General features: G+C 31.9%; 4 protein-coding genes across 5 annotated transcripts; 1 reads left to right on the top strand and 3 right to left on the bottom strand.

Moving 5' to 3' along the window:
- Positions 1-5,061: 5,061 nt before the first annotated feature.
- LOC107946623 (uncharacterized protein At4g14100) lies at positions 5,062-5,975 on the top strand. The gene is made up of 2 exons (XM_016881028.2): positions 5,062-5,606; positions 5,712-5,975. The coding sequence occupies exons 1-2, from the start codon at positions 5,141-5,143 to the stop codon at positions 5,903-5,905; spliced, it is 660 nt and encodes a 219-aa protein (XP_016736517.1). The 5' UTR covers positions 5,062-5,140; the 3' UTR covers positions 5,906-5,975.
- Positions 5,976-6,223: 248 nt separating this feature from the next.
- On the bottom strand, positions 6,224-7,615 carry LOC107946624 (uncharacterized). Its single transcript, XM_016881029.2, has 4 exons — positions 7,168-7,615; positions 7,008-7,066; positions 6,601-6,718; positions 6,224-6,485 (listed from the first exon to the last, which is right to left on the bottom strand). Exons 1-4 carry the CDS (start codon positions 7,407-7,409, stop codon positions 6,401-6,403), a joined length of 504 nt encoding a protein of 167 aa, XP_016736518.2. The 5' UTR covers positions 7,410-7,615; the 3' UTR covers positions 6,224-6,400.
- A 418-nt stretch (positions 7,616-8,033) lies between these two features.
- LOC107946622 (probable beta-1,4-xylosyltransferase IRX10L) lies at positions 8,034-11,437 on the bottom strand. Its single transcript, XM_016881027.2, has 4 exons — positions 10,910-11,437; positions 9,454-9,842; positions 8,981-9,222; positions 8,034-8,711 (listed from the first exon to the last, which is right to left on the bottom strand). Exons 1-4 carry the CDS (start codon positions 11,016-11,018, stop codon positions 8,198-8,200), a joined length of 1,254 nt encoding a protein of 417 aa, XP_016736516.1. The 5' UTR covers positions 11,019-11,437; the 3' UTR covers positions 8,034-8,197.
- An 8,471-nt stretch (positions 11,438-19,908) lies between these two features.
- On the bottom strand, positions 19,909-22,864 carry LOC107946620 (pentatricopeptide repeat-containing protein At5g50990). 2 transcript variants are annotated; one of them, XR_001696965.2, is made up of 3 exons: positions 22,688-22,864; positions 20,416-22,414; positions 19,909-20,283 (listed from the first exon to the last, which is right to left on the bottom strand). XR_001696965.2 is itself a non-coding variant. In XM_016881026.2 (2 exons), the coding sequence occupies exons 1-2, from the start codon at positions 22,788-22,790 to the stop codon at positions 20,898-20,900; spliced, it is 1,620 nt and encodes a 539-aa protein (XP_016736515.1). In that variant the 5' UTR covers positions 22,791-22,864; the 3' UTR covers positions 19,909-20,897. The 2 variants fall into 2 exon arrangements, 1 of the variants encoding a protein (XP_016736515.1); XM_016881026.2 differs by having other exon boundaries at positions 19,909-22,414.
- Positions 22,865-24,501: the final 1,637 nt, after the last annotated feature.

Below are 24,501 nucleotides of genomic sequence, written 5' to 3'. Positions count from 1 at the left end.
CTTTAAAACCCCACTTTCAGTTGTGTATTTGTACCCTTTTGAATCAAGAGTACTCAACAAAATTAAATTTCTCTTCAATTCTTGAACATGACATACGTCACTAAGTGTTTTGACAACTCCGTCAAACATCTTAACTTTAATTATTCCAACACCTGCGATTTTACACGAAGCATTATTTCCCATCAAAACAACACATTCAGACACTGTTTCGTAAGTTGTAAATTAATCTCGATTGAGACTCATATGGAAGGTGCAGCCCGAATTAAGGATCCACTCCTCGACCACTTTAGAATTATTGATAGAAGCGACTAAAAGTTCACTATCACTATAGTCTTCTACAACATCAGCTTCACCGAAATTTTCTGGTTGTTTTCCCTTTTGATTTGCAACCTCCCTTTTGATCTTATTCTGTAGCTTATAGCACTTAGATTTAATGTGTCATTCTTCTTGCAAAAGTTACAAGTTTTATCTCCATTTGAAGACTTCGATCTACCCTTATTTAGATTTACCGCGAGAATTTCGTTCTTGTGTCCTTCCACGATCATCATTAACATTTCAATCTTGTCTCCCACGAATAATGAGACCCTCTCCTTGAAAGTCAATTTTAACCACAAGATGTTTCATCTTATCATACGAGGTCAAAGAATCATAAACCTCACCAACTATGAGAGACTCACGGCTATATAAAATCGTGCCTCTAAAGGTTGAATAAGACGGAGGCAACAAACAAAGTAGAATCAATCCTAGATCTTCCTTATCATACTAAACCTCCATGGCCTCCAAGTTTGAGAGAATTTATTTAAACACTGTTAAGTGTTTGTGCACAGGCGCACCTTCCTCCAAACGATGAGCATAAAGATATTGTTTCATATGCAGCTTGCTAGTTAGAGTTTTTGACATACATATTTGTTCTAGCCTCTTCCATAATCTAGCGGCGGTCTTCTTCTTCATCACATCCTACAAAATTTTGTTAGAAAAATATAGATGTAAATGTGTTAACGCCTTTCGATCTTTGTATTTTTTCTCTTCCTCCGTCAATGTCGAAGACATCTTAGCTACCCCTAGCAGGGTGCAAGAACTGTCTGTATCTTTATCTGCCACAACGCAAATCTAGTGTTGCGATCCAACAGCGGAATTTCACACTTCAAATATGCCATTACCGTAATTAAGATGAACAACCTGAAAGCTCTGATACCAATTTGTAAAATAATAAAATGTCGGTAATGACAATATATCTCAAAGAAAAGAGAAATAAAAATAAAGAACACACAGATTTTTACGTGGAAACCCTTTCGAAAAAAATCACGAGTAGAGGAGAAGAAAAATTCATTATGTCGAATTCGAATGATTACAAGAGGAGTAGACTATGTCTACTTATAGGCTTGTAAAACCATATTCTAATAGGAGTGTAGTAAGATTGAAATACCTTATTTTAATCAATATCAAATAGATGGAGTTTAATAAGGTTTAAAAAACCTTATTCTAAAATAAAATAAAATAAAATAAATGTAGTTCTATATGGATTTTACTTTTTATTTTATTTTACCACTGTATTTTATTTAAATAGGGATTCGAGTCACTTAATTCTAACAATAATAATAAGTAAATAAAAAAAAGCCAAGAAGGCTAAACGAAACAGAAAGAAAAGAAAAAGGAGAAAAAATGAGACGAAGGGATTTAGGGTTTTAAAGTTTCCAAGTTCAATTGGTTAGTCAATTTAGTCCATTTTTCTTGTAATTTTTATATTTTTAGAATCCCGGTGTTAAGTACTACCCAACTCATGTCGAAAGTTTAGCAATTATTGAGTTTTCAAGTGTTGTCAATGTTGAATAATTTTAGTATTAGAGATTAAATTGATAGATTTAAAAGTTAGAAATAAAAAAAGATTAAATTGTAGAACAAATTGTAAATTTTTAGTAATAGGGATTAAATTGTGAAAATTTTGAAATTTAAGGATTTAAGTGAAAATAAGGAGTTAAATTTAGTTTAAAGTGGAATTTGCATGAAAATATAGGATTAATTATGAAGAAATAAAATTAGTGTCGATTTAGGGGCTAAATTAAAATTTAGGCAAATATTGAGTCAAAATTGAAATATTCAATATGAAATTGAATTGTGTTATATTGATGAATTTTAATTGTTTTAATTCCGTAGCTAACGTCGTACCGGAATTCTCGACCAAAAAGGGGAAAGATAAAGTTGACGCCGAATAGCTCGGAATTTCTGGTTTGTATTTCTATAATCAGAAATTAGTTATTAATTGTTGTATTTTTAATTAATACATATGATAAGTGTTGAGGTGAGTATTTAGCACTTTGACATTGAATTGAATTAAAGTTGATTGAATGGATTGAATTGATATATATATTATGAATATATTGGTTATTGAATTGAAATGAATATATCTATGTGTGCAAATATGATAATTGAATTTTGGTTGTATTAGGAAAGTGAAATTAAACCCTATTAACTGTATCAGGTTGAGTCGGATATAGATGGCATGCCATAGGATTGGATGAGTTCAGGGACTTCTTTGACTTTGAGTTGATGACTGGGTGCCAATTTATCACTTCGGATTTGTTCGATGAGGTACTGGATGCCAATTTACTTCGGTTTAACTGATGAGACACTGGGTGTCAATTTATTACTTCGAATTATCTGATGAGGCACTGGGTGTCAAACTGGTGTATTTAGTTGGATCTGTATATCCGTCCGAGTCTGAGTTGTATTAATAGGGGTAAATAAATAATAAAGTTCTATAATTGATATTGAAATAGTATGGTATGAGAAATGGAAGTGATATAGTGAATTAAAAATAGAATGTGAAATATGTTGTAAATACATGGAATATATGAGTTATATACTCATGAATTGAATATGGAATGAATAATGCCATTGTTTAAATGAAATGTGAAACAAATTGTGAAAAACTATTTATATAGCAAGTATGAGAATTGGGATATTTGTGAAACAAATGAAATATGATATGTTATTATGTAAGAATTCAAAGAGTTGGCACATGGTAGTTGTGACTTTTAAATAATATTAATATGTGTTTATATTTCAAATATACATTTGTAATCTCGTATCTTTAAATATTCGGATTATAGAAATACCACTGAGTTTTACTCAGCATACAGTTTTTGTTTTCCGTGCGCAGATTAGATACTTCAATTTCGATCGCCAATTCTGCATCCAACAACACTCCCGAACTCAAACGTGGTGATGATTACTCTTTTATGTCGGCATGTACCTAGGGTGTTTAAATGATAGTTATTTTGTGGTTTGATTGTAAATGAGGTTATAAGTTTAATATTGGTTGGTATATACATATGAATATGTGTTTGTGTTTGAAGTTATATTATAGCATGTTAATTTGATGTCTAAATATTCATAAACTAGGCAAAATGGATTAAATTAGGTATGTTTATAATTTGAACTTGAATAATGCTTTGATAATATGTTTTGATAATATAAATGTGGTACCAATGATGGTACATTGGTTAGGCACCTAGGATGATTGTTTTGGCATGATTTGAATGTGTTTGATTGTGTTTTGAACTGGTTAAACGAATGGTTTTTGAATTACTTTGTGTCCAAGCTTGCAAAAAATGGTAAACTTGTTGTTTAAGGTACATTCTGAGTCCACATGGCCAGACACATGGGTGTGTGACTAGGCCGTGTGAGACACACAGCTAGCACACGGGAGTGTGACTAGGTCATGTGAGACACATGACTAGCACACGGGCGTGCTAAGCCATTTCGAAAGGGTACACGGTTTGGCACATGGGTGTGTGGCTTGACCGTGTGACCCAAGTCAAAGAGTTACACTGGTACAGACACGGGCTGGGACACGGCCGAGTGTCCCTATTTCAAATGCCCACACGGTCTAAAACACGGGCGTGTCTCCTGGCTGTGTGTGTCACACAGCCTGACCACACGGCCACGTGAACCCTGCAGCTTTGAAAATTTTTAATATTTTTCGAAAAATTTCTTTGAGTTTCTGAATTGGTCCTGACTTATTTCTAACACGTATTTTGGGCCTCAAGGGCTCGAATAATGGACAATATATATAAGTTTGATTGGTTTATGACTTGAATATTATATGATATGAAATGTTTGTAATTCAAGTTTGTTTGATTGGTAAACTTCAGTAATGCTCTGAAACCTTATTCCGGCGACAAATGTGGGTTAGAGGTGTTAGATAGGTAATATTATGATATCGATCATCCTGCTATGCTTAAGTTTATTATTTAATTTGTATATTTTTATTTAATCTAATTTGATCTCTCTATTATTATAATATTATTAATTAGTCTAAATCATTAGCACCTTCAATGATTTCAATAGCTAACATCAATTATTTTAAAATGTATTTTAAATTTAAATTTAAATTTAAATTTTATTATTTATTTTGGATTTGTTAAATTACGAATTGTTATATGTATAGAATGCGATAATCTTATTTATTTTTGTTACTTGTTTATTTTGAGGTTGTTTAATGATGAATTTGTATTTGTGAAGCTTATTAAAGACTATTTTATGTAATTGATGAGGGTGTTTGTTTTTTTTTTTTGGATATCTTAAAATTTACATGAGGTGATATTTGAGTCCACACCACTAACATTTTTTTAAAAATCTTTTCTTTACCGCTTTAACTAAAGTTTTATTTTTTATGAGTATTTTATATTTGAGGTTTAATAAATCTCATTATCTTATATTTATAAATACTTTTTATATACATATATGAAATGTTTTGCAAAAATAGCGATAAATATATTTCACTGATACTAATAGAAAAATGATACTTCTACCGGTACGGTACTGATTACCTTGAATCCAACCCTAAATATATTCTTTCGAAGAAATACATTAAGCTTAATTTATAGTATTAATGTATTGGTAAGATTTTTATTGAAATTACAAAAAAATATATTTTTTTTAAATTCTTATGTATTTTTATACTGTAAGGGTCAAATTGATAAAACTGAAAAAATTGAGGGTTGAAAAAGTTATTCTATCACTTTTTACAATTGCCACGTCAATTTTTGAGGTTAAGGCAACCTCAAATTTCCAATCCTCTTTTTTTTCCTCGATTATCTGTTTGTGTTCTTTTTTCCTTCACCAGTTTAGCTTTTGAATGGCTTCTACAGTTAAACCCATTTTCATCCTCCTTGTATTCATTTCATTCCATTTCTCACCGTTAGCATCGAAACCCAATGACCCAACACCATCAACATGGCCTCTTCAATTCCACTCCGTTCTCTTCATGAACAACAGTGGCACTCTCCAGAAAGTTGATCTCTGGTACGACTGGCCTAATGGCCGCAATTTCAACATTATTCAGAACCAGCTCGGTAAGCTCCTTTACGACCTTGAATGGGACAATGGCACTTCGTTTATCTACACTCTGGATTCCAACAAAGAATGCAGAATCTTGCACTTTGATGTCGGTATTCTCCGTCCTAATTGGCTTGATGGAGCTAATTACTTGGGACAACAACAAAAAGATGGGTTCCTTTGCAATGTTTGGGAGAAAGTCGACTTCATTTGGTACTATGAAGATGTCGTCACTAAGAGACCTGTTTTCTGGGCTTTCTACACTGGTATCAGTTCCCATTTTTCTTTATTTTGCTTTTTTCCCCAGCATTGTTATTTTGAAGGGAAGGGTTCATTGATTTCTCGATGTTGATTTTTGGGTGTGTTTGTAGGGTACACTGCTCATGTAATGACATTTGAAGTGGGAGCTGTTCTTGAGGATTCTAAATGGCAGGCGCCTGTTTATTGTTTCAAGGAAGCTGATGGGAAGAGGAATCAAGCTTTGATTGAATCTTTGGGATCGAGTGATCATCTCCATGGGAAGCTGATGAGACAGATTTCTTCCGGTGCCTCTATGACTATATGATTATTGTTAATAAAACAGTGTGTTTTTTCTTTGATGATTTGAATAAAGTTTGTGGGGTTTTTCTTTTTTACATTTTTTTCTGGGTTTTTGACACTTTTGCTCAAAAAAACTATTAATTATACAAAGAAGAAATGGATTGCAGGATCATAATATCTGGCATGGTCATATTTATTTTTCTCAGTTTTTCCAATGCATTTGGAGTTTTTTAAAACATGAGTACAGTCAAAGCAACATGTTCTAATTGCCCTAGCATTACGGGTAATTCTATTTCATCAAGAGTTGATAAGACTTTGCATATATCCATTGCAGTGCTTCTAGTTCACGTATCGTAGTTTCATTCAAAAACAATGTCAATATTGCAATTTCATGCTTCATCACATGCGATTCAAGAAGGTAATAGAAGTGAATTGAATTAAAATTCTACAGAAATACAACAAAATCACAGCAATAATCCTTCAAATTCTGGAGCATGTACGGCATTTTCCTCCATTTCGTTCATCCGCTGATGGTACTGTTGAGGTAAAAGTATAAACCAACAAGCACTGCAATTCCAACCACAATTGCAATAGGCAATGCTTTCCTGCATTAATTTCAAACATGAAATCAAAACCCAAACGTTAGCTGATCAACAAAGCAATTTAAAAAGTAAAGGTGAAGGGTTAAGAAAGTGTTTTAAGGGAGTTTGGGGGCGTTACCCAACAGCTTCATCTCTTTTTATTTGTTCTTTTCGAGCCTTTCTAATATCTGTATCATTAGCATTTCTTGTCACAGCTGGCTGATATGGCTTGAATCTCCTCTTTGGAGCACCACAAACTGCAAATTCCCATTCAAATACGATGGTATAAATTATTTGTTCTCAACTCATTTTACTTGAGTGGGTTTGGATGCGCGATTGAATGCGGTGCGTTTAGTTTACTTTTTATCTCACGCTGCAGTATGACTATAATATCTAATTTCACCGCTACTACTGTTTTTACACTCACTCTAAACTCACCGTAAGTTTCAAGAAATTCCAACAATGGTTCACACTGAAGTGGAACCTAAACAAAACAAGAATCAAGAAATCACATTCATTTTATAAGAGTGAAAAAAAATGGTTTACCGGGACAAAAGTAACTATCAGAAACTTTCTCAAAGGGAGTCCTCTCATTATATATATACCTGCAACAATCGTCCAAAGGATAAATTCAAGAACCCTTGGATTTCAACTTAGAAACAGTGTAAATCAACAACAAAGAAGATCGAAACAGTGAGGTGTGTACCCGCAATCACGGCAAATATAAGCTTGCTTGGAGGCCACACGCATGGAAAACTTTGGTGCAGGTGAAGCAGTATTAGTTGAACGGCGCTGGTGGGGAGAGGGAAGCAAGAGATGGAGCGATGGAGAAAAGAAAGATGATTTCGAAGCAAAACGATCGAAGGGTGGCCGCAGGCCAGCATTGGGTGTAGGAGCAAGTGGAGAATTAGATGGTTTTATGGAGATAGTGGGCGCTTGGAGGGCCATTTGCTTTGTTTTGCTGCTGCTACTCTGCTTTGTGAGAAGATTGGAAGAGAAGGGTGGAGAAGATAAGAGGGTGATGAAGTGGTGTGTAGTTTGGTAAAATACGTGGAAGCGTGGCTGTCATGCTCCCCACACAAGCTCTTCCCTACCCACTTTTTCTTCCTACATTTGGACTTCACTTATTTAACCCTCTACAATATACTTTTGAAATTACATATATCATCCACATTTTTATAAATATATCTATTTTTTTTATTTACGAAAATAACCCACCTGAAAATAAAAATTAAAGAATATAGGATAGCATCTGTATAATAATATCAAAAGAGTTTAATAATTAAAAATTTTAAATTATTTCAAAGATTTTCTTAAAACTGAAATTATAAAGTTTGTATATAAAAAATCGAATCATGAATGGTGGTAAATAAATGAATTAGGGAGGAGGGATTTGGTTGGGATCAAATCCAATAACCAGTTGGAAAAGATGAATGCAGGGAATGAGGGTAAAGCGTCATAGGAACCACCTTTGAAAGTTGTAACACCACAAAGATCATTATCAACCTATAATGATGTACTTTCTTTGAATGAATCAATTCTGAGATAACATACAAGGAACAATCGCATTGCTAAAGCTGCAAAACAAAGACCAATATTCTAATTCATTTTGGAAGAATTATGTTCTACATTTTTTGTATCTCTGGATCACTTACACAGATAAACCCCGATAACGTTCAGAGGTAGGTCAAATCAGCAGAGTGCTGGAAGGTTTTAGGAATTTGATGTTACAACAGCTACCAAGGTTTCAGATCACCAACAGGGCCAGCTGTCCAATTCAACACCCTTTCACCAGGCTTCAAGTACACGCTCTTGTCATGCGGCAACTTACGCGCAAGCCCATTCAAAACTTGATGGAAAGCATCTCCGGGTTGAGCAGGTTGGGGGAATAACATTGCCTGCTTCATTGAAGGGTTTGCAAGCAATCTCTGCTTTCTTAGTATTACTTCTGGTGGGATTGATGTGAGTATCGTGTCCAAGTTGGGCACATCTTTCTCGTCAACAAAAACTCCAATTTCTTCCCATGGAATTGCATCCGCAAAAGGTAGAACAATGTCATCTGCTATAATAACAGGAATGCATCCGAATATCACTGCTTCAACCAATCTAGGGCTCCAAGGTGCCCATCCAAGTGGGCACAAACAAAATACAGCTCGTTGCATGTCCTCATAGTAGGTAGTTGGGTGCTCGGTTGAAATGTCAAAAAGTGGGTTGTCCTTGAAGTTCTCCCATACTGCTGCTCTAGCCCCCCTGCAGAATTGAACTCAAGTGGCTAGAATCACAATTATCTTGAGGACAAGCATCCATAAATAACTTACATTGCATTTAAAAAGAAAATCATTGAATCGTTTTTGGTTTGGAATGTGGCAATTTAATCATGGTTCTCTAATCTTTTCTAGCAATTCAAAAGCAGGCCTCAATTCCATTATCATAATTTCCACAGCAAAACATCTCATAAAAAAAAGGGGTCCTTTTATTGTTCAAACACAAGTCTAACAAGTCAGCTTAGTGAGACATACCTTGCATAGTAACCGCCTTCAGGGTCATTTCCAACATCATAAAACAGTCCACGGAAGTAAACAAAAATGGACCTAGGAGTTTTGTCAGGAATCAGGTGTGTTTGCATTTTCTGGGGTGGAGCATATGGTGGAATTGTAATTGAGCCCTCTTTCAGGCAAACATGATTCCGTTGTCCAAAAGTTTGGACCAATGTGGCTCGTTGGAGTAAGGGAAGAATCCCCCTTTCAATAGCTTTCTCCTCCTGCAACAACATACACGCATAGGTAATGGTCTATTCGAAATAAAAGATGGGGGGGGGGGGGTAATCATTTTCCAGGAAACAAGAACCAAAAAGCATTCAGACAATTGCTAAAGACTAAAATCCAGTGGGGCACCGTAGGAAATCAATAATCAAGCCAATCAGTTGAAATATGTGCCGATTATCATACAAGACAGTGCAAGAAATTGAGAATAATGGAGGGCAGGGTAATACTTGATAATGGAAGCATGCTCCAAAGTCATGTGGCACTAGAAAGAAGTGATCAGCTCCTTCTGTCCGGTTCCAATAAGGCCAATTCGAAGAAATAAGCTGAATTGCACTTCTCATCATTCGTGGCGACTTAAATGGCAAAGGAAGGCCATTTGGTGTAAGGTCACATGTAGTGTATACAGGAGTGTAAAACCAATCAGCCTCCTCAGGGTTGAGGGTTCGGACAGGACTTGATAAAAGAAACCTATGCATGTAGATCTCAGCAGCAAACATGTGGTTGAGGCATCTTGGGTCCTTCTGCAATATCTTCTTGTTGTATTTGCTAGGAAGTTCATAAACAAAGACTTTCAACCTTCCAACTGGATTATCTTCCAAGACATCACCAGCACTGCCTGCAAACATGAAAGCCCCATCGAATTTGTAATTCCACACTTCAAACTTGATTGCAATAGAGTTGATTGGTTAATAGTAAAGAATGTCATTGTGGCAAAGATGCTCAAAATCAATTCAATTGACCAATGAGGAAACTTTTCCTGCTCCTCAGTCTCTTTAAGTCCAAATTCTGTCTTCCCTTTCACTCTATATCCGATTAATGAAATAAGGAAAATAACGAAGTTTGGACATCCTCGTAGAGGGGGAAAAAACAATGTTCCTATATTAAGTAGATAATGCCACATGCCTACTTTTGTAAAGCGGGTAATTGAATTTCCAAACTTCACACGATGTTGTTATAGCCATATGGCCTAGATCAGTTTTCTTAGAAAGAATCCCTTAATCCTAAAACAGCCCTAAGAAATCCTCACATAGAATGTTGATCATTGAATTTCAGATTATTTTTTTAGCAGCAATCATCACATAAGCACATGAACTAAAATCTTGAACCTAAGGTCATAAAGCATCGAATATCAGACTATTCCGGTTTTCTTCTTCTACTTATTGTACTATTCTTATTCAGCTTGAAACTAAATTGACTCGGACTAAGATCAATAATATGGCAAAGGTATGCTACGAAATTCCAACACATTATACAATTAGCATTACAAATATTGATATCCAATCAAAAGTTCATCAATACCCACTTTTTTGTTCTAACGTACGAATAGGCAGTTCAGTTCTATTCTATCCTTTGTTTACCATTGGGATTAACTAATTTCTCAACCTTAGGAAATACATAAACCTTGACCCCATTTATATTTTTACACTAAAATCGGCACTTTTTGGTGAGTAATTATTGAATACAAAGCATTGAAATTGAAAGAAAAAAAAAAGGAAAAAACCAGACGAATCAATTTAAAGTCATAAACAACGAAGCAAATCTCTAGTAAGATTTAACTTAAGTAGATCGGAATTATAGTTCATAAAAAGTAAAGAAACCCCCAAAAATATTATAAAATTCAATTCCTGAAACTCGCTAAATACACTGAGATAAATATGGTAAAAAAAAGGAGGTAAATCTTACCTGAAATTCTCTCAGTAGGTTGACTACGACCCAGCTTGAAAGGCTCAATTTTGACAACAAAATCGGCAAGAAAAAGAATTCCAATAAAAACCCATCCCCAAATCTCCATTTCCTCTTCCGAGTCTTACTCTTCCAAAATTAAACAAAAAATATATATTTTTCAAATCTAAGCAAAGGATCACAACTCAAAGGAACAAGCCCAAGATTCAGCTACAAACTACAGCCCCCCTCCCAAAGAGAAAATAAAGGGAAAAAAAGAGAACAAAGCAAGAGCAGTTGTGATGTCACAAGAAGAAGTGGTTAAGAGAGAAAGGAGATTTCTTACGAATTTCCAGATTTTTAAGGGTATGAAAGAAATGGGTTTCTTTATTTTGACAAAGAAAGGCCAAAAGATTATGATAGAGAAGGACAAGCAAATTTTGATTCAATACCCTTTTTTGAGTTTAATTTTATGTTTTATATATTATATGGGTTGATGAGAGGTCCATCTCATATTTACCAGAACCCAACCATTGCCATCAACCTTCGGACTGCCTTCCTATATTATAAATATATATATAATACCTTTTTTCTCTTAATTGTTTAATTAATTCTTCAATGTTTAAAACAAATACAATGATCTGGTGCCGACACCAAACGATTCTACTCTGACCATTTTCTCATTATGTATATACGTATATAATATATAATCATACCATATTTTTATTCTTTTAATCTTAGTTGGTATCATTGTTATTTTAATAATTAGGAGAACCCATTTACATGTTAAAATATATGTATTCACTTGTTTCCAACGAAAAATATTCAATTTTAAATTTTAAAAAATTCCAATTAAGAAAATTTTACCATTTATTTATGTATTTTGTTGACACCATTTTTTTGATGAAAACGGGATCGACTTGGGTTTTGAAAAATGAAAACGAAAATAGGAGTCGCCACCAATCTTTTTGATGAGGTGTGATTGGATCACCTCGAAAACGAGTTGTTTTTAATAAACGGTTTGATTTTATTAAAACAACAAGTTTGGTCCACGAAATTCAGAAAAACGAGTTTGGGAGTCGGTTACGCACGAGGTAGGATTAGCACCCTCGATACACCCAAAATTGGTACCTAGTTGATTACTTAATATCTTAATGTCGAAAATTGAGAACCTTGAAGAATTTTAAAAATACGATCCTTGTATTAAAACGTTGAAAATTTTTAGGAAAAATGGAATGTTTCACGTTATTTGAGAAAGAGAATTATATCCAGTAAGTTAGGACACAATGTCTCAAATTCTCGATGCGCGAATGAAAAATGCTTATTTAAAAGATATTTAACTATCTTGGATTAAAAAAGGGATCACGACCAGTAAGTTAGGACACAATCCTTCTTCAATTCCCGACATCGTTTAAAACTTGAGTTTGAAATATTCACGTGTTTAGATTTATCATGAAAATCGAAACCCAGTAAATTAGAGTACGATCTTCTCGAATCTAAACACGAAATGCCATTTTTCTTTAAAACAAATTTGTTATATCGAGTGAAATAAAAATACAAAGTCGTAGTAAAATGTGAAAGCAAATTACATTGTAATGCAGGGGAAAACCATAATAAATACGAAAGTATAAAAATGATATGAGCAACATAAAATAGATAAAGTGTCAAACCTACAATGTATATAAACGAATACAATTAAATCATCCATTCAAAATGATAATGAAAATGAAATAAATAATGAACACAATTGAAAATGTAAAGATATACATATGTATATAGGCATAAATTAAAATATGTGTGTATATATAAATTACGAAATATATAAAATATATGAAATACATTTTAAAATATAAATAATAAATATGTATATACAAAATATGTACATATACATAGATATAAAATTATGGAATATGAAAATAATGAAATACATGTAAAAGGGAGGTGGATATGTATATAAAAATGAGTATTTATATTAACTAAGTTAAAAATGTATATATACGTGTATATATATATATAAACAATTATATAATAATAATATAATAAAACACATATATCTAAAATTTTCATAAGTAAATGTAAATAAAAACATCACAATAATAACCATAATATTGATAATAATAATAATAATAATAATAGTAAAGATAATAACAATAATAATAATAATAATAATAATAATAAAATTGCTAAAAAGGGACTAAACTGAAATATAAACAAAAATACCGGGCGAATTTCAAATAAAAAACGAAAGGACCGAACCGTGACACGCGCAGAAAGAGTGAGGTCCAAAATGGTAAATAGACCAAGCACCCCAAAACGCGGCGTTACGAAGGACCAGATTGAAACAAAAAATTAAACTATGAGGCTAAATTAAAAAAATGAAATAAACGAAAAGGGAGTAAATTAAGAGAGCCATAAACGCGAAGGGACCAAGGTTATAAATAACCCATTCCGCGAAAACACGCGGACCCCCTGGAGCGGGTCGGGTCGCGCGCGGGTCAGAAGGCCCTATACGGCGTCGTTTTGCATCTGAATTTAAACACCTCCTTTTTATTTTATTTTTTTATTTTCAGCCATTGTTTTTAAAAAAGAAATTTCAAAAAGACCTTTCTTTTTTCTCTCAAAAAAAATTCGGCCCCTGGTTCCTTTTAGCGCCGCCGTTGCGCTCGTCGCACCGCCACCGCTTTCGACAGCCGACGAAACGTCAGATTGGCGCTTGAAATCCGTCCCGGTGAGTTTCTTTCTTTTTTCTTTTTATATTTTCGTTAAATAAATAAAAATAAAAAGTAAAAACAGTGATAAAAATAAAAAGGAAAGATTGAAATCAGAAACAAAACTTGGAAATCACATTTGATTTTTTTTTGCTTTTATTTCTGTGAATGTGATACAAGAAAGAAAATAAAAAGAACCCCCTTTTATAGTGTTCGGCTTTTGCCGAAAGAGAAGAAGAAAAAAAATCTCAGAAAAATCCCCCTCTTTACAATCTGTTAATAATCAGTTTTTATACCGAGAAGAAAAACAAAACAAAAACCTCCTGTTGCTTGTTGCTGTTGTCTCTCTTTATTGTTTGCAGGTGTAGGGCGGTGGAGGAGACGTGACACGGACGAGGTAGCCTGCAGACATTTTCGGCAGAGGAGTAGGTGGTTGAAGGGACATGCGGCGCATAGGTCAAAGGCTAGGGTTTTTTTTTAAATATTTTAGGTGTTTGGGCTTGGGTTAGTTTGGGATTAATTTTTAGTGTGCTGGGCTTATAGATTGTTAATTGATTTTGGTTTGGTTTATTTGGTATGGGCCCGGGAAAATTTGGGCTTTTACATATTTTATATTTAGGGCCAGTTCTTCACTGTTTTTGAAAAGTGCTGTGAAAAAGTGCATTTAAAAAATTTGAGTGTTTAGTATTGCTGTCAAAAAGTGCTTTTGAGAAATAAGATGTCCATTTTAGACATGATATTATAAAGTAACAAATATATATTTAAATAATATTTAAATTAGTTAATATTATGATATTTTAGCAAAAATATAAAAATAATTTATTATAACTTATTGTTAATATTTTAATATATAATATTAATTTTAAATATTTCTAAGTAATTAATAGTAATTATTTACTAAATTTAATTAGAATATATAAACTATATTTAAATATAATAATTAAATATTTGTAATTAGATATTGACACAATTGTATTATTATAAAAATTATTTTTTATTTTTAATTAATGCTTTTAACACATTTGTATTATTTTATTTTAAAATGTATTTGGATATATAACTCATATTAGATATTAACATAACATAAAAAACATAAATCTAACAAATTAAAATATTACATATATTTGGATTAAAGTTTTAAAAAGGGATAATATTTATATACCAAATATAAATACTAAAAATTTTTGGAGAAGACAAAGGTTAAAAATGTAAATAAAAGCCAAAAGCACTTTTGACTGAAGAAAAAATTAAAATTTTCAATTTCTCCATCTACCAAAAAGTGCTTTTTTTAAGTTAATTTTTTTTTTTAAAATGATGTCCGTTCTTTAATGCTTTTAAGGAAAAAATACTTTTTATTGCAAAGGTCCATCAGAGGAGCATTAAAGAACGGGGCCTTTTTTTTTCTAATTAATCACATGTTGAATTATTATAAAATTAAATATATTTAATTTTTTATAAAATTATTTAAATTTAAATTTAATTTAGTTATACATTAACCTTCAAATGAATTCATTGAATTCTTTTTATGTAAAATTAATTACTTACCATTGTATCAAATTTTTTAATGAAAAAAATCAATTAAAATGCAACGAAAAAGTATAAAAATAAAATAAAGTCATCTCAAAGTTAATATGTATAATTAAATTTTAAATATAAAATGTATTTAAATAAAAATTCTTTTAATTTAAAAAATAGACGGTAAACACCAAATATAATTATCATTTCTTAAAAAAAACTTAAAATTAATGAGCGATTGACTTAATGGTAAGATTAAAGTTTTGCGAACTTTAAACTCATGATTATATTAAAATATAATACAATTTATAATTTATAAAAATTAATATACTTTTTAAATAATTAGATTTTTATTATCTTTAACTGACAACGATTGAATATAAAATTTGGAGAGAGAAAAATAACTAGAATAATAATTAATCAAAAAAGATAAAAAAATTATTTAATATTCATTTAATGCAGGGATAAATATTTTTGAAACAATATTATTAAATCTAAGGAAGATTTGAATACTTTCTCCTATATTAAGATGGTTATCATTAAAAATTAAATCAAGTTAATTAAATATTAATTTATTAAAATTTTATATATTTGTAATACCCAATTTTAGCCCGGACTCGCATATGGAAACATAATTTTTTAGGATATGCAATCTTAGATATGATATGCAATCCTAGATATGATATGCAATCTTAGATATGATATATAATCTTAGATATGATATGCAATCTTAGAATATATGATTTTGTAATCTTAGAGATTTAATTTGTAGATACCCTTTAATCTCAGCCATTGATGTAATTAATCTGTACCGTTGGATATGGGGAGGCTCAACTATAAATAGAGGCCTCTCCCTTCATAGTTGAAAAAAAAGAGGAAGAGGAATAAAAAAGAGAACGATTGGCAGTTTTTTAAAGGTGGCTTACTATTTTTTTTTCTTCCGATTATTTTTTTACTTATTTACGATTTTAAAAAGGGGGAGAAAGTGATACCACTGCGAATTTTATTTATTTTATTTAGCCCCTCCGCCTTTTAATGTTTTTGTAATTAAGTTTTTTTTTTATTTTTATTTTTCTTAATTTACCCTTTTATTTATTTTTATTTCAATTGGGTCTAAGTTGAACGGCGTCGTTTTAGAGGAGAAGGGAAAATTTCCCTTCCAGCCCCTCTATGTAATTCGCGCGTTCAAATTAATCCTTTTACTTTTATTTATTTGCGGATTTACCCCTGTTTTTTTACTTTCGACCCAATTTAGTCCTTTCTCATATTTTTCTTAAAATCAGTATTTCTAATTTTTTTATGAAATTATTATTATTATATGTATATATATAAATATGTTTCTTTTGCATGTATTTACACCTTAAAAAACTAATATTTTTCGTATATTTTTTACACATGTTTTATTAATTTTGATATTATCTTAATTATTTTAAACTTATATATTTTCATGGATGTATGTATATATTTTTTTATTTTAGTTATTTGTCTATTAATTTATGTTTACATATATTTTTTATTATCTTGTCCATTTATTTGATATTTTGCAGGCCATTATTTTACTTATTTGTTCATATATTTGCATTATTTCTATGTTATCGTAGTATTTATTATTGCATTATATATTTAATGTAGCATAACATTACATTTTTTACTCGATTTTTAAAATCAAACTTTTTCAAAATGAATATTCTTTTAATTAAAATAAAAACTCATTATTGAGAATTCAACACGTTGTGTCCTAACGTATTGGATGTGACGCATTGATTTCTCGAAATGAAGATTTTTTTTAAAAAATCATGAAGGAAATATTCCGAGTTTGAGATTCTAAAGGAATTGTGCCCTAACGTATTGGGTGTGATTTCTTAAATCTTGGATGAGTGGATGTTCTTTTAAAGTTTTATTGTATAAGTATTCTGATCTAATTCATTTTGGGGGAAATTAGAATGTTGTGCCCTAACGTATTGGGTGTGGCATTTTTGCTTCTCTAAATTGAAAAGTGTCTTAATATGCAACGTTTTAAGTTTTTAAAGATTATATTTTTAAAATTTTCGACCTTAAGACATTAATTAATTAACTAGGTACCAATTTTTGGGCGTAATGAGGGTGCTAATCCTTCCTCATGCGTAACCGACTCCCGGACCCGTTCTTCTAAAATTCGTAGACCAAAGTCGTTTTTAGGTGACCCAATCACACCTTAATAAAAGATTGGTGGCGACTCACAACTTTCATTTTCTTTTTTTAAGTCGACAACCTAAAAATTTTTTTTGTTTTCAATAAAAAATGGTTTCGACAATATTTATCCTTCTAAAATTTTATATATTTATCGGAAACCATTTAAACCACTATTGAAAAGGTATTTTTGCTTAAAATGTATATCATTATCTTTTAAGAAATTAGCATTAATTTTAAAAATAAACATTTTTATAAAATTTATTTTTCACTCGTATTGGAGGGTGAAATAAGCTAGTATCTATCTATCTATATATATTTGTTTATTAAAGGTTTATATGTTAAAAAAATCTTTAAAAAATTAATTAAGTTCTTGTATTAACTTCAGCTCCTATTGTTAACTAAATTAATTAATTAAACTCCTCCGTTAACAATTATCATCATTGGTCACATTGACCATTAAAATAAATTACCAGACTAATCAGATGGTGACACGTGAAGCTTCTGGTTTAATCTAATATTTTTCTATAAAAATTATTAGATATATATAAATTATTAAACATTAAAAAATATGGAAATAGATATAAAGTATAAATATTATAAAAAATATAATAAAAATAAAATTTATAAAAACATATTTAAATTTTTATAAAAACATAACAAAATTCTATAAAAACTCATAAAAATTATAAAATCTATTACAAGTATTAAAATTATATAAAATTATCAAAACTATAAAAATCATAATAATAAAAAACCTTGAAATGGACCAAATTAGTCGGTTCAACCAATTAGACCGAAATCGGCAAAGATATCAGTCTGAAGAAAACCATTTGATTAGTTGAATCAATTTTTTTAATATATATATATTTTTGATTTTTTAATGTTTTTTTAATTGAATTGGACGAATCAGTTGAACTGGTAAACTGATGATTTAATCGGTTAATGTTTGATTTAATGGAATTAGTGATATGTGAGCCAATAGATTGCATTTTGTGTATTCTATTAAAAAATGGACAAATTAGTCCATGTATGTTAGATCAAAAAGCAAATTGATTTTTTTGTTAAAAATTTCATCAATTTATTATGTTAAAAATTAGTTTATGTACGTCAGCATGAAGTACATGTGGCATGCTATATGTCACTGTCTAATTATTTCGTCAATTACGTTAGTTTTTAACAATACAAATGGATAAAATTTTAAATAGAAAGAATAAATATACTTTTTAATCTAATGTACAGAGATTAACTTACCGAGAAGATAAAATAAAATTCAACTCTTAATATAAGAATTTTTACAATAATTAATATATAAGGTAGTAATTTATGACTCCAGCTATGTAAATAGTATATTCGAAGAATGAAGTATATTGGATATTAACTATAAGGTAACAAATTTAATGTATATATTTATTTTTCGTAACAAATTTAGAAAATATTATATTTAGTTACTAAAATGGTTTTTGAAACTTTTCTATTAGTGGATTAAAATATTGTTATATATCCATTTAATTTAAGTTTTGATTATATCTGCTATTTTTAAGACAATATCTAAAATTATTCATAATTTCTCTCCAACTCATCCTCCTACATTGAGAATAATACTTATAATCAGTTGAAGTAAAATCCAATCAATTTTTTTTTATCATTTTGTGAATATTTTATACCGTATATGTCACCTTACTTGTCTGTTTAAAAACCAATTTTTAATTTTTAAATAACTCTTTAACAATTTGATACTAAAATTCAAATAGGTGGGAATTAATTTAAAATTTTGGCTGGTTTTAATTCTTGGATTTGATGTTTGAAAAGTATCATGAGTAGGGATTTCAAAAATGGTATACCAAAATTTTATAAACGTCTACCTTTGAAATTCTTTTATTATTTATATAAGCACAAATGCTTAAAATTGGGCACCAGCAAATATTTAATTAGTTTATATAAAAATAGAATCAATGTCTATGCATCTAACCTCATCCTTATATTTAATTATTTTACTGAATTGGTCTCACTCTTCGCTCGATCATTAATTCAATTATAAAATAATTAAAAAAATTTAAATTATAATTAATGTTATTATGACAATACTTTTATCTTTTCATATTTTTATATCATCTTTAATTAAAATAATTATAATTTATAAATCCAAAGATTGAACACATGTTTAATAATATTAAAATATAAGTTTGTTACTACTCCATCTATATTTATTGTTGAATAAATTTTAAATATACATATTTTAACATAAAATATTTTCTTGCACCCACTGACAAAATCTAGTTAATATATATTAAATTTATTTAATAATGAATATAAGTGGAATAATAACAAATTTGTATTTTATTACTATTGAGCACGTGTTTTATCCTTCAATTTGTGATTTTCAATTCTCTTATTTAAAGATGATATAAAAGTATGAAAAGATAAAAGTGTCACCATAATAATATTAATTATAATTTCATAACTAAATTTATGACCTGATTAATATCAAATTTGCACATGAGCTTTATTCCAATGTGGAACTTGATACATGAATTTTAATTTAGTACAATTATACATATGAAACTTTTATCGTCGTTCATATATATACATAAAATTTTAAATGTGATTCAATTATACACATTTAAATAAATAAAAATCTATTTACTTGATAATGTTATTAGTGATTAGTGAAAACTGAATCAAATCAAAATATTGTGTATAAAATTACACGATTAAAGTAATAATAATAATAAAACTTTCAAAAAGCATAATAAAAAAAAAATTACAACATCAGTAAAATGGCAAACAATACAACCTAAAATTACAGCAACGAGGGTTATTAGAAAATTTAGCTGAAGATACCAACATACTCTCACACTGTTGAAATAGCTAATATGCAGGGTTAATCAAATAATTGCTGGTGAAGTTAATTAGCCTCTCGGGTGTGAATGTCAGATAGGAGTTCGTATCTAACACAATTATGTTAGACTTTGTAAAGTTTTTCCAGATCGATCCTCGTCCCTATACTCAGGTAAACATAAGACAGAAGCACGGTAAGAAAAAATGAAGAGTCGGAAGTCATATAGCCCGAAATAGTTTATCTATACCATCAATGAATAATGATAAAAACCTAGTGAAAGTTGAGCTGATTACCCAAAAAGCTCCAAATTGTTAAGTATGATGACAAGCATGATTCCAGATATCCGACTAAGGGTGGGTTTTGATGGGCGATTGGGTGCGGTGCGTTTAGCTTACTTTTTGTCTTACGCTATAGTATCTAATCTCACCGCCACCGCTGTTTTTACACTAACCGCAGGCAAACGCACCGCTCATCCAAACTCACCCTAAGTGTTGATCCTCTTCCAAGCAATGTTACAATCCATTGGCATCATATACTTGTTTCTTTCTTCAGCATTGGTGGAAGGTGAAAGATCAGGTACGGTTTTAATAGCAATGAACAGAGAATAGTCCCCTGTTTACATGACTAATTCCATGAATTTTAAGCAAGACACCCAATCATTGGTCCTATTGAGGTAGACCGAGCGAATGCGCTAGGAAAACCACATTCCAGCAGAACCCTCAATCCTGACCAACCTGCTCCACATTGTCTATAGGCACAAAAAGGAATAAATTCGCTACCAATAGTCTTCACATGAACATGAACCGCCTTCAAACTGATGAAAACGAATTCGATCTCTAACAATAATCACTCTGATTAACAATTTTGAAACCAATTTTATCCAATTGTGGCAATCATGACAGATCCGGAGGTTTTTTGATATCATAATTTCTCTTCCAGGACTTGTTTTTAGGATTCCATAGGCCAGTGCCAGCTTCTCACTATGATGATTCAAATTTCCTTCTTTTTCCTCTTCGGAGATATCCATTAAAACCAAATCCGTTTGAGGAAGAAACCCTTCCAACTTTGTCCGTCGTATCAACCCATCTAACACTTTGTATAGTCCCTCTGTTTCAGGGTGAGATCTATCACCGGCCTTGAAGCGGTGAATGACTCCTCCTAACTCAATCCAACTCCTTCCTCTAATTTTCCGAATACCCTTTTTCTTCATCAATTCTCTGACTCCTTCAGCGCTTTCCCATCTCTTCATCGAGCAGTACATATTTGACAGCAGGACATAATCACCACTCTTAAGACGTGACATATTCGCAATGGCAACTTCACCCAGCTTTGGTTTTTGATAAATTCTACAAGCACTTAAAAGTACCCTCCAAATGACAACATCTGGCTCCACAGGCATTGCTTCAATAACAGCATAAGCCTCTTCTAGCAGGCCAGCTCGACCAAAGAGGTCAACCATCACCCCGTAATGCTCAATTTGGGGCTCAATTGAATAGCGGCTACTCATCAAATTAAAATATTTCTGACCCTCTTCAACTAAACCAGAGTGACTGCATGCAGTTAAGATTCCAATGAAAGTTATTGAATCAGGAAAAATATTTTCCACTTCCATCTTTGAGAACACTGCAATTGCATCGAACGGAAGCCCATGAGCTGCGAGCCCAGTAATCATTGCATTCCAAACAGACACATCGCTGTGGTCTGCACTATTGAAAACTTCCTTTGCAGTTTGAATTCTACCGCACTTTGAGTACATGTCTATTAATGCCGAACTAAGTATGGGATTGAGTTCAATTTCTTTCTCGGTCATCAAACGATGCACCCATAAAGCATGATTAATAGCTCCAAGTCGTGCACACACCGTCATAACCGAAGCAAAAGTAAACTTATCCGGCTCCACATTTGAGTCAAGCATCTCACAAAAGAAGCTTAAAGCCTCTTCAAAGCGTGCATTTCTAACATATCCTCCGATCATTAAGTTCCATGTGATCACATCCCGGACAGGCGTTTTATGGAAGCACTTCTTTGCAAAACCATATTCTCCAAGTCCCATTAGATGTTCAATAACTAAGTTTACAATGACCACATTAAAATCCAAACGAAAAACTTGATCGAGAAGTTTCCGAGCTAGAAGAAGGCGATCACATTGCAAATAAGTCGATACCAAAGAAGCTACAAGAGATGGATAAGTCCCATACCCTAGTTTAAAGATTCTTGCGTGGATTGCACTTGCAGCCTTATAATCTGAGGAAAGCCTGCAGGCTTCAAGAACCTTATATACTGAACGATGATCTAAACAAAAAAAGGGCAAAATTTCAACTTGTGGCAAAAAGAGGCTTCATAAAAAATGGAATTACATACCAAAGGGGTTTCAGATACAATACTAAAAAAATGGTAACATTTTACATTGAATTATAGGATGGAATTCAATTTTTAATTATTCAAATTCATCATTTCGTGTATTTAAACATACCGGGGTTCCTCGAACTGCTCTAACATTCAAATCAATAGACAGCAAAGGAGCGAAAATGGAAGATAAAAAAAGAAAGAAAGTGAAATGGGTACCTCTAGAATAATGGAGGAAATCAGGAGCTGAAAGAAGTGAAGTGAATCCGATTGCTGCGGATGAGGTTTCAAGAGTCAGCTTCTTCACTCCATTTCGCAGCATTTCTTTCTTTTTCCCCTCCGTTTGGACTGCGCTTTGCGGGAAAAGGATGGAATGGGAGCTTATTTTGGTAACTTTGAGTCCAGTTCTATGGATCGTCAAAGCCCGGTTTCATGGGATTTCTGCCTTTCTGCTGTTTAAAGCCCATAAATCAAAACTCTGCTTTTCATTTTTGCTTATTTCGCAATTTAGCTCTTTTTATTTTGGTGCTTAATTTTTTTTTCCATTTAGGATTTATATCTATATTTAGAATTTCTTTGGCCATCTTTTGTTTTATATCCTGAGCTTGGTGTTATTCGGACGGGTGACGTTTAAGTAAAATTCTCTTAACAATGTTGATTTTTATATTTAAATTTAATCTAAATATTTGGGAAGAAAAAATTCACTCTTCCAATTAGAAGTGCTCATGAGCCGAACTAAGTCAAATTCGAGTTGATCCTAAACATGATATTTATATATTTTATATTTTATATTTTTTTAAGTTTGACCAGATCTAAAATATGAGTATAAAATTTGGTATAAAGCACAAACACAATTTTTCTTTTACGTAAAATTGAATTTAAATATTTATTTTGAAATATTAATCTACAAAAGGGATGGATATGGATTATTTTAAACTTTAACTCAAAAACAATGGGAAAAGATAAATTTTGACATCAATCAAACTCTGAAATCTAAACTTGTAAAAGGGCATTAAAAAAAATTATGGGACTGTGGTGATAAGAGATATTATGTTTCGTTTATTGATATGTGTACCAGGTTTACTTGGGTTTATCTTTTACGTCAAAAAGCTCAAGCACTTGGATGTTTTACTCAGTTTCAACAGTTGATTAAGACACAGTTTGGCAAGTCTATTAAGCAGTTTCAGAGCGATTGGGGAGGTGAATATCGTGGGTTTACGTCTGTCTTAGAATCTCAGGGGATCATTCATCGACTGACCTGTCCGTATACTTCAGAACAAAATGGAGTAGCCGAGCGAAAACATCGTCACATTGTTGAAATGGGGATTACGTTGTTGGCTCATGCAAATTTGCCTATGGAATACTGGGGGTATGCGTTTTGTTGTGCGGTTCATCTCATAAATCGACTTCCCACGGTTGTACTTCAGGACAGTTCTCCGTTTAAAGAACTGTATGGAAGTGATCCGACCTATGATCATCTTCGAGTGTTTGGTTGCTGTTGTTATCCTTACTTACGTCCGTTTGTGGGTCGTAAGTTGGAATTTCGGTCTCAGCCGTCAACTTTTTTGGGCTACAGTCCTCGTCACAAGGGGTATCAATGTCTTTTACCAGATGGTAAGGTTATAATTTCAAGGCATGTGGTCTTTGATGAGCAGAGGTTTTTGTTTACCGAGACTAGTTCAGACAAGTCTGTATCAACAACCGGTCAGACTAGTTCGACAGTTGTTCCTCTTGTATGGCCACCTTCATCATCGACTCTTGAGCCATGCATGATGACACCGTCGGTACAAGGGGTGTCGTCTCAGCCTACTGATCCTGTATTAGATGTTAGTGTGGAGCAGCCCCAGTCTCATGATCCTTCAACTGATGTTAGGACTGGGTTGGGTAGTCTTCCAGCTCATGATTATTCAGCTAATGATGGAACTGAGTTGAGTGATCTTCCATCAGAGCATGGCTCGGGATTCTCCAGTGATACCAATGCTCTCTCTTCGTCTAATATGGGACTGTCTGCAGGTGTTTCGTTGGCATCTGAT

This window comes from Gossypium hirsutum, chromosome D12 (assembly GCF_007990345.1).
Source record: "Gossypium hirsutum isolate 1008001.06 chromosome D12, Gossypium_hirsutum_v2.1, whole genome shotgun sequence".
NCBI classification, from domain to species: Eukaryota; Viridiplantae; Streptophyta; class Magnoliopsida; order Malvales; family Malvaceae; genus Gossypium; species Gossypium hirsutum.
This window is presented reverse-complemented; position numbering and strand designations above follow the sequence as displayed.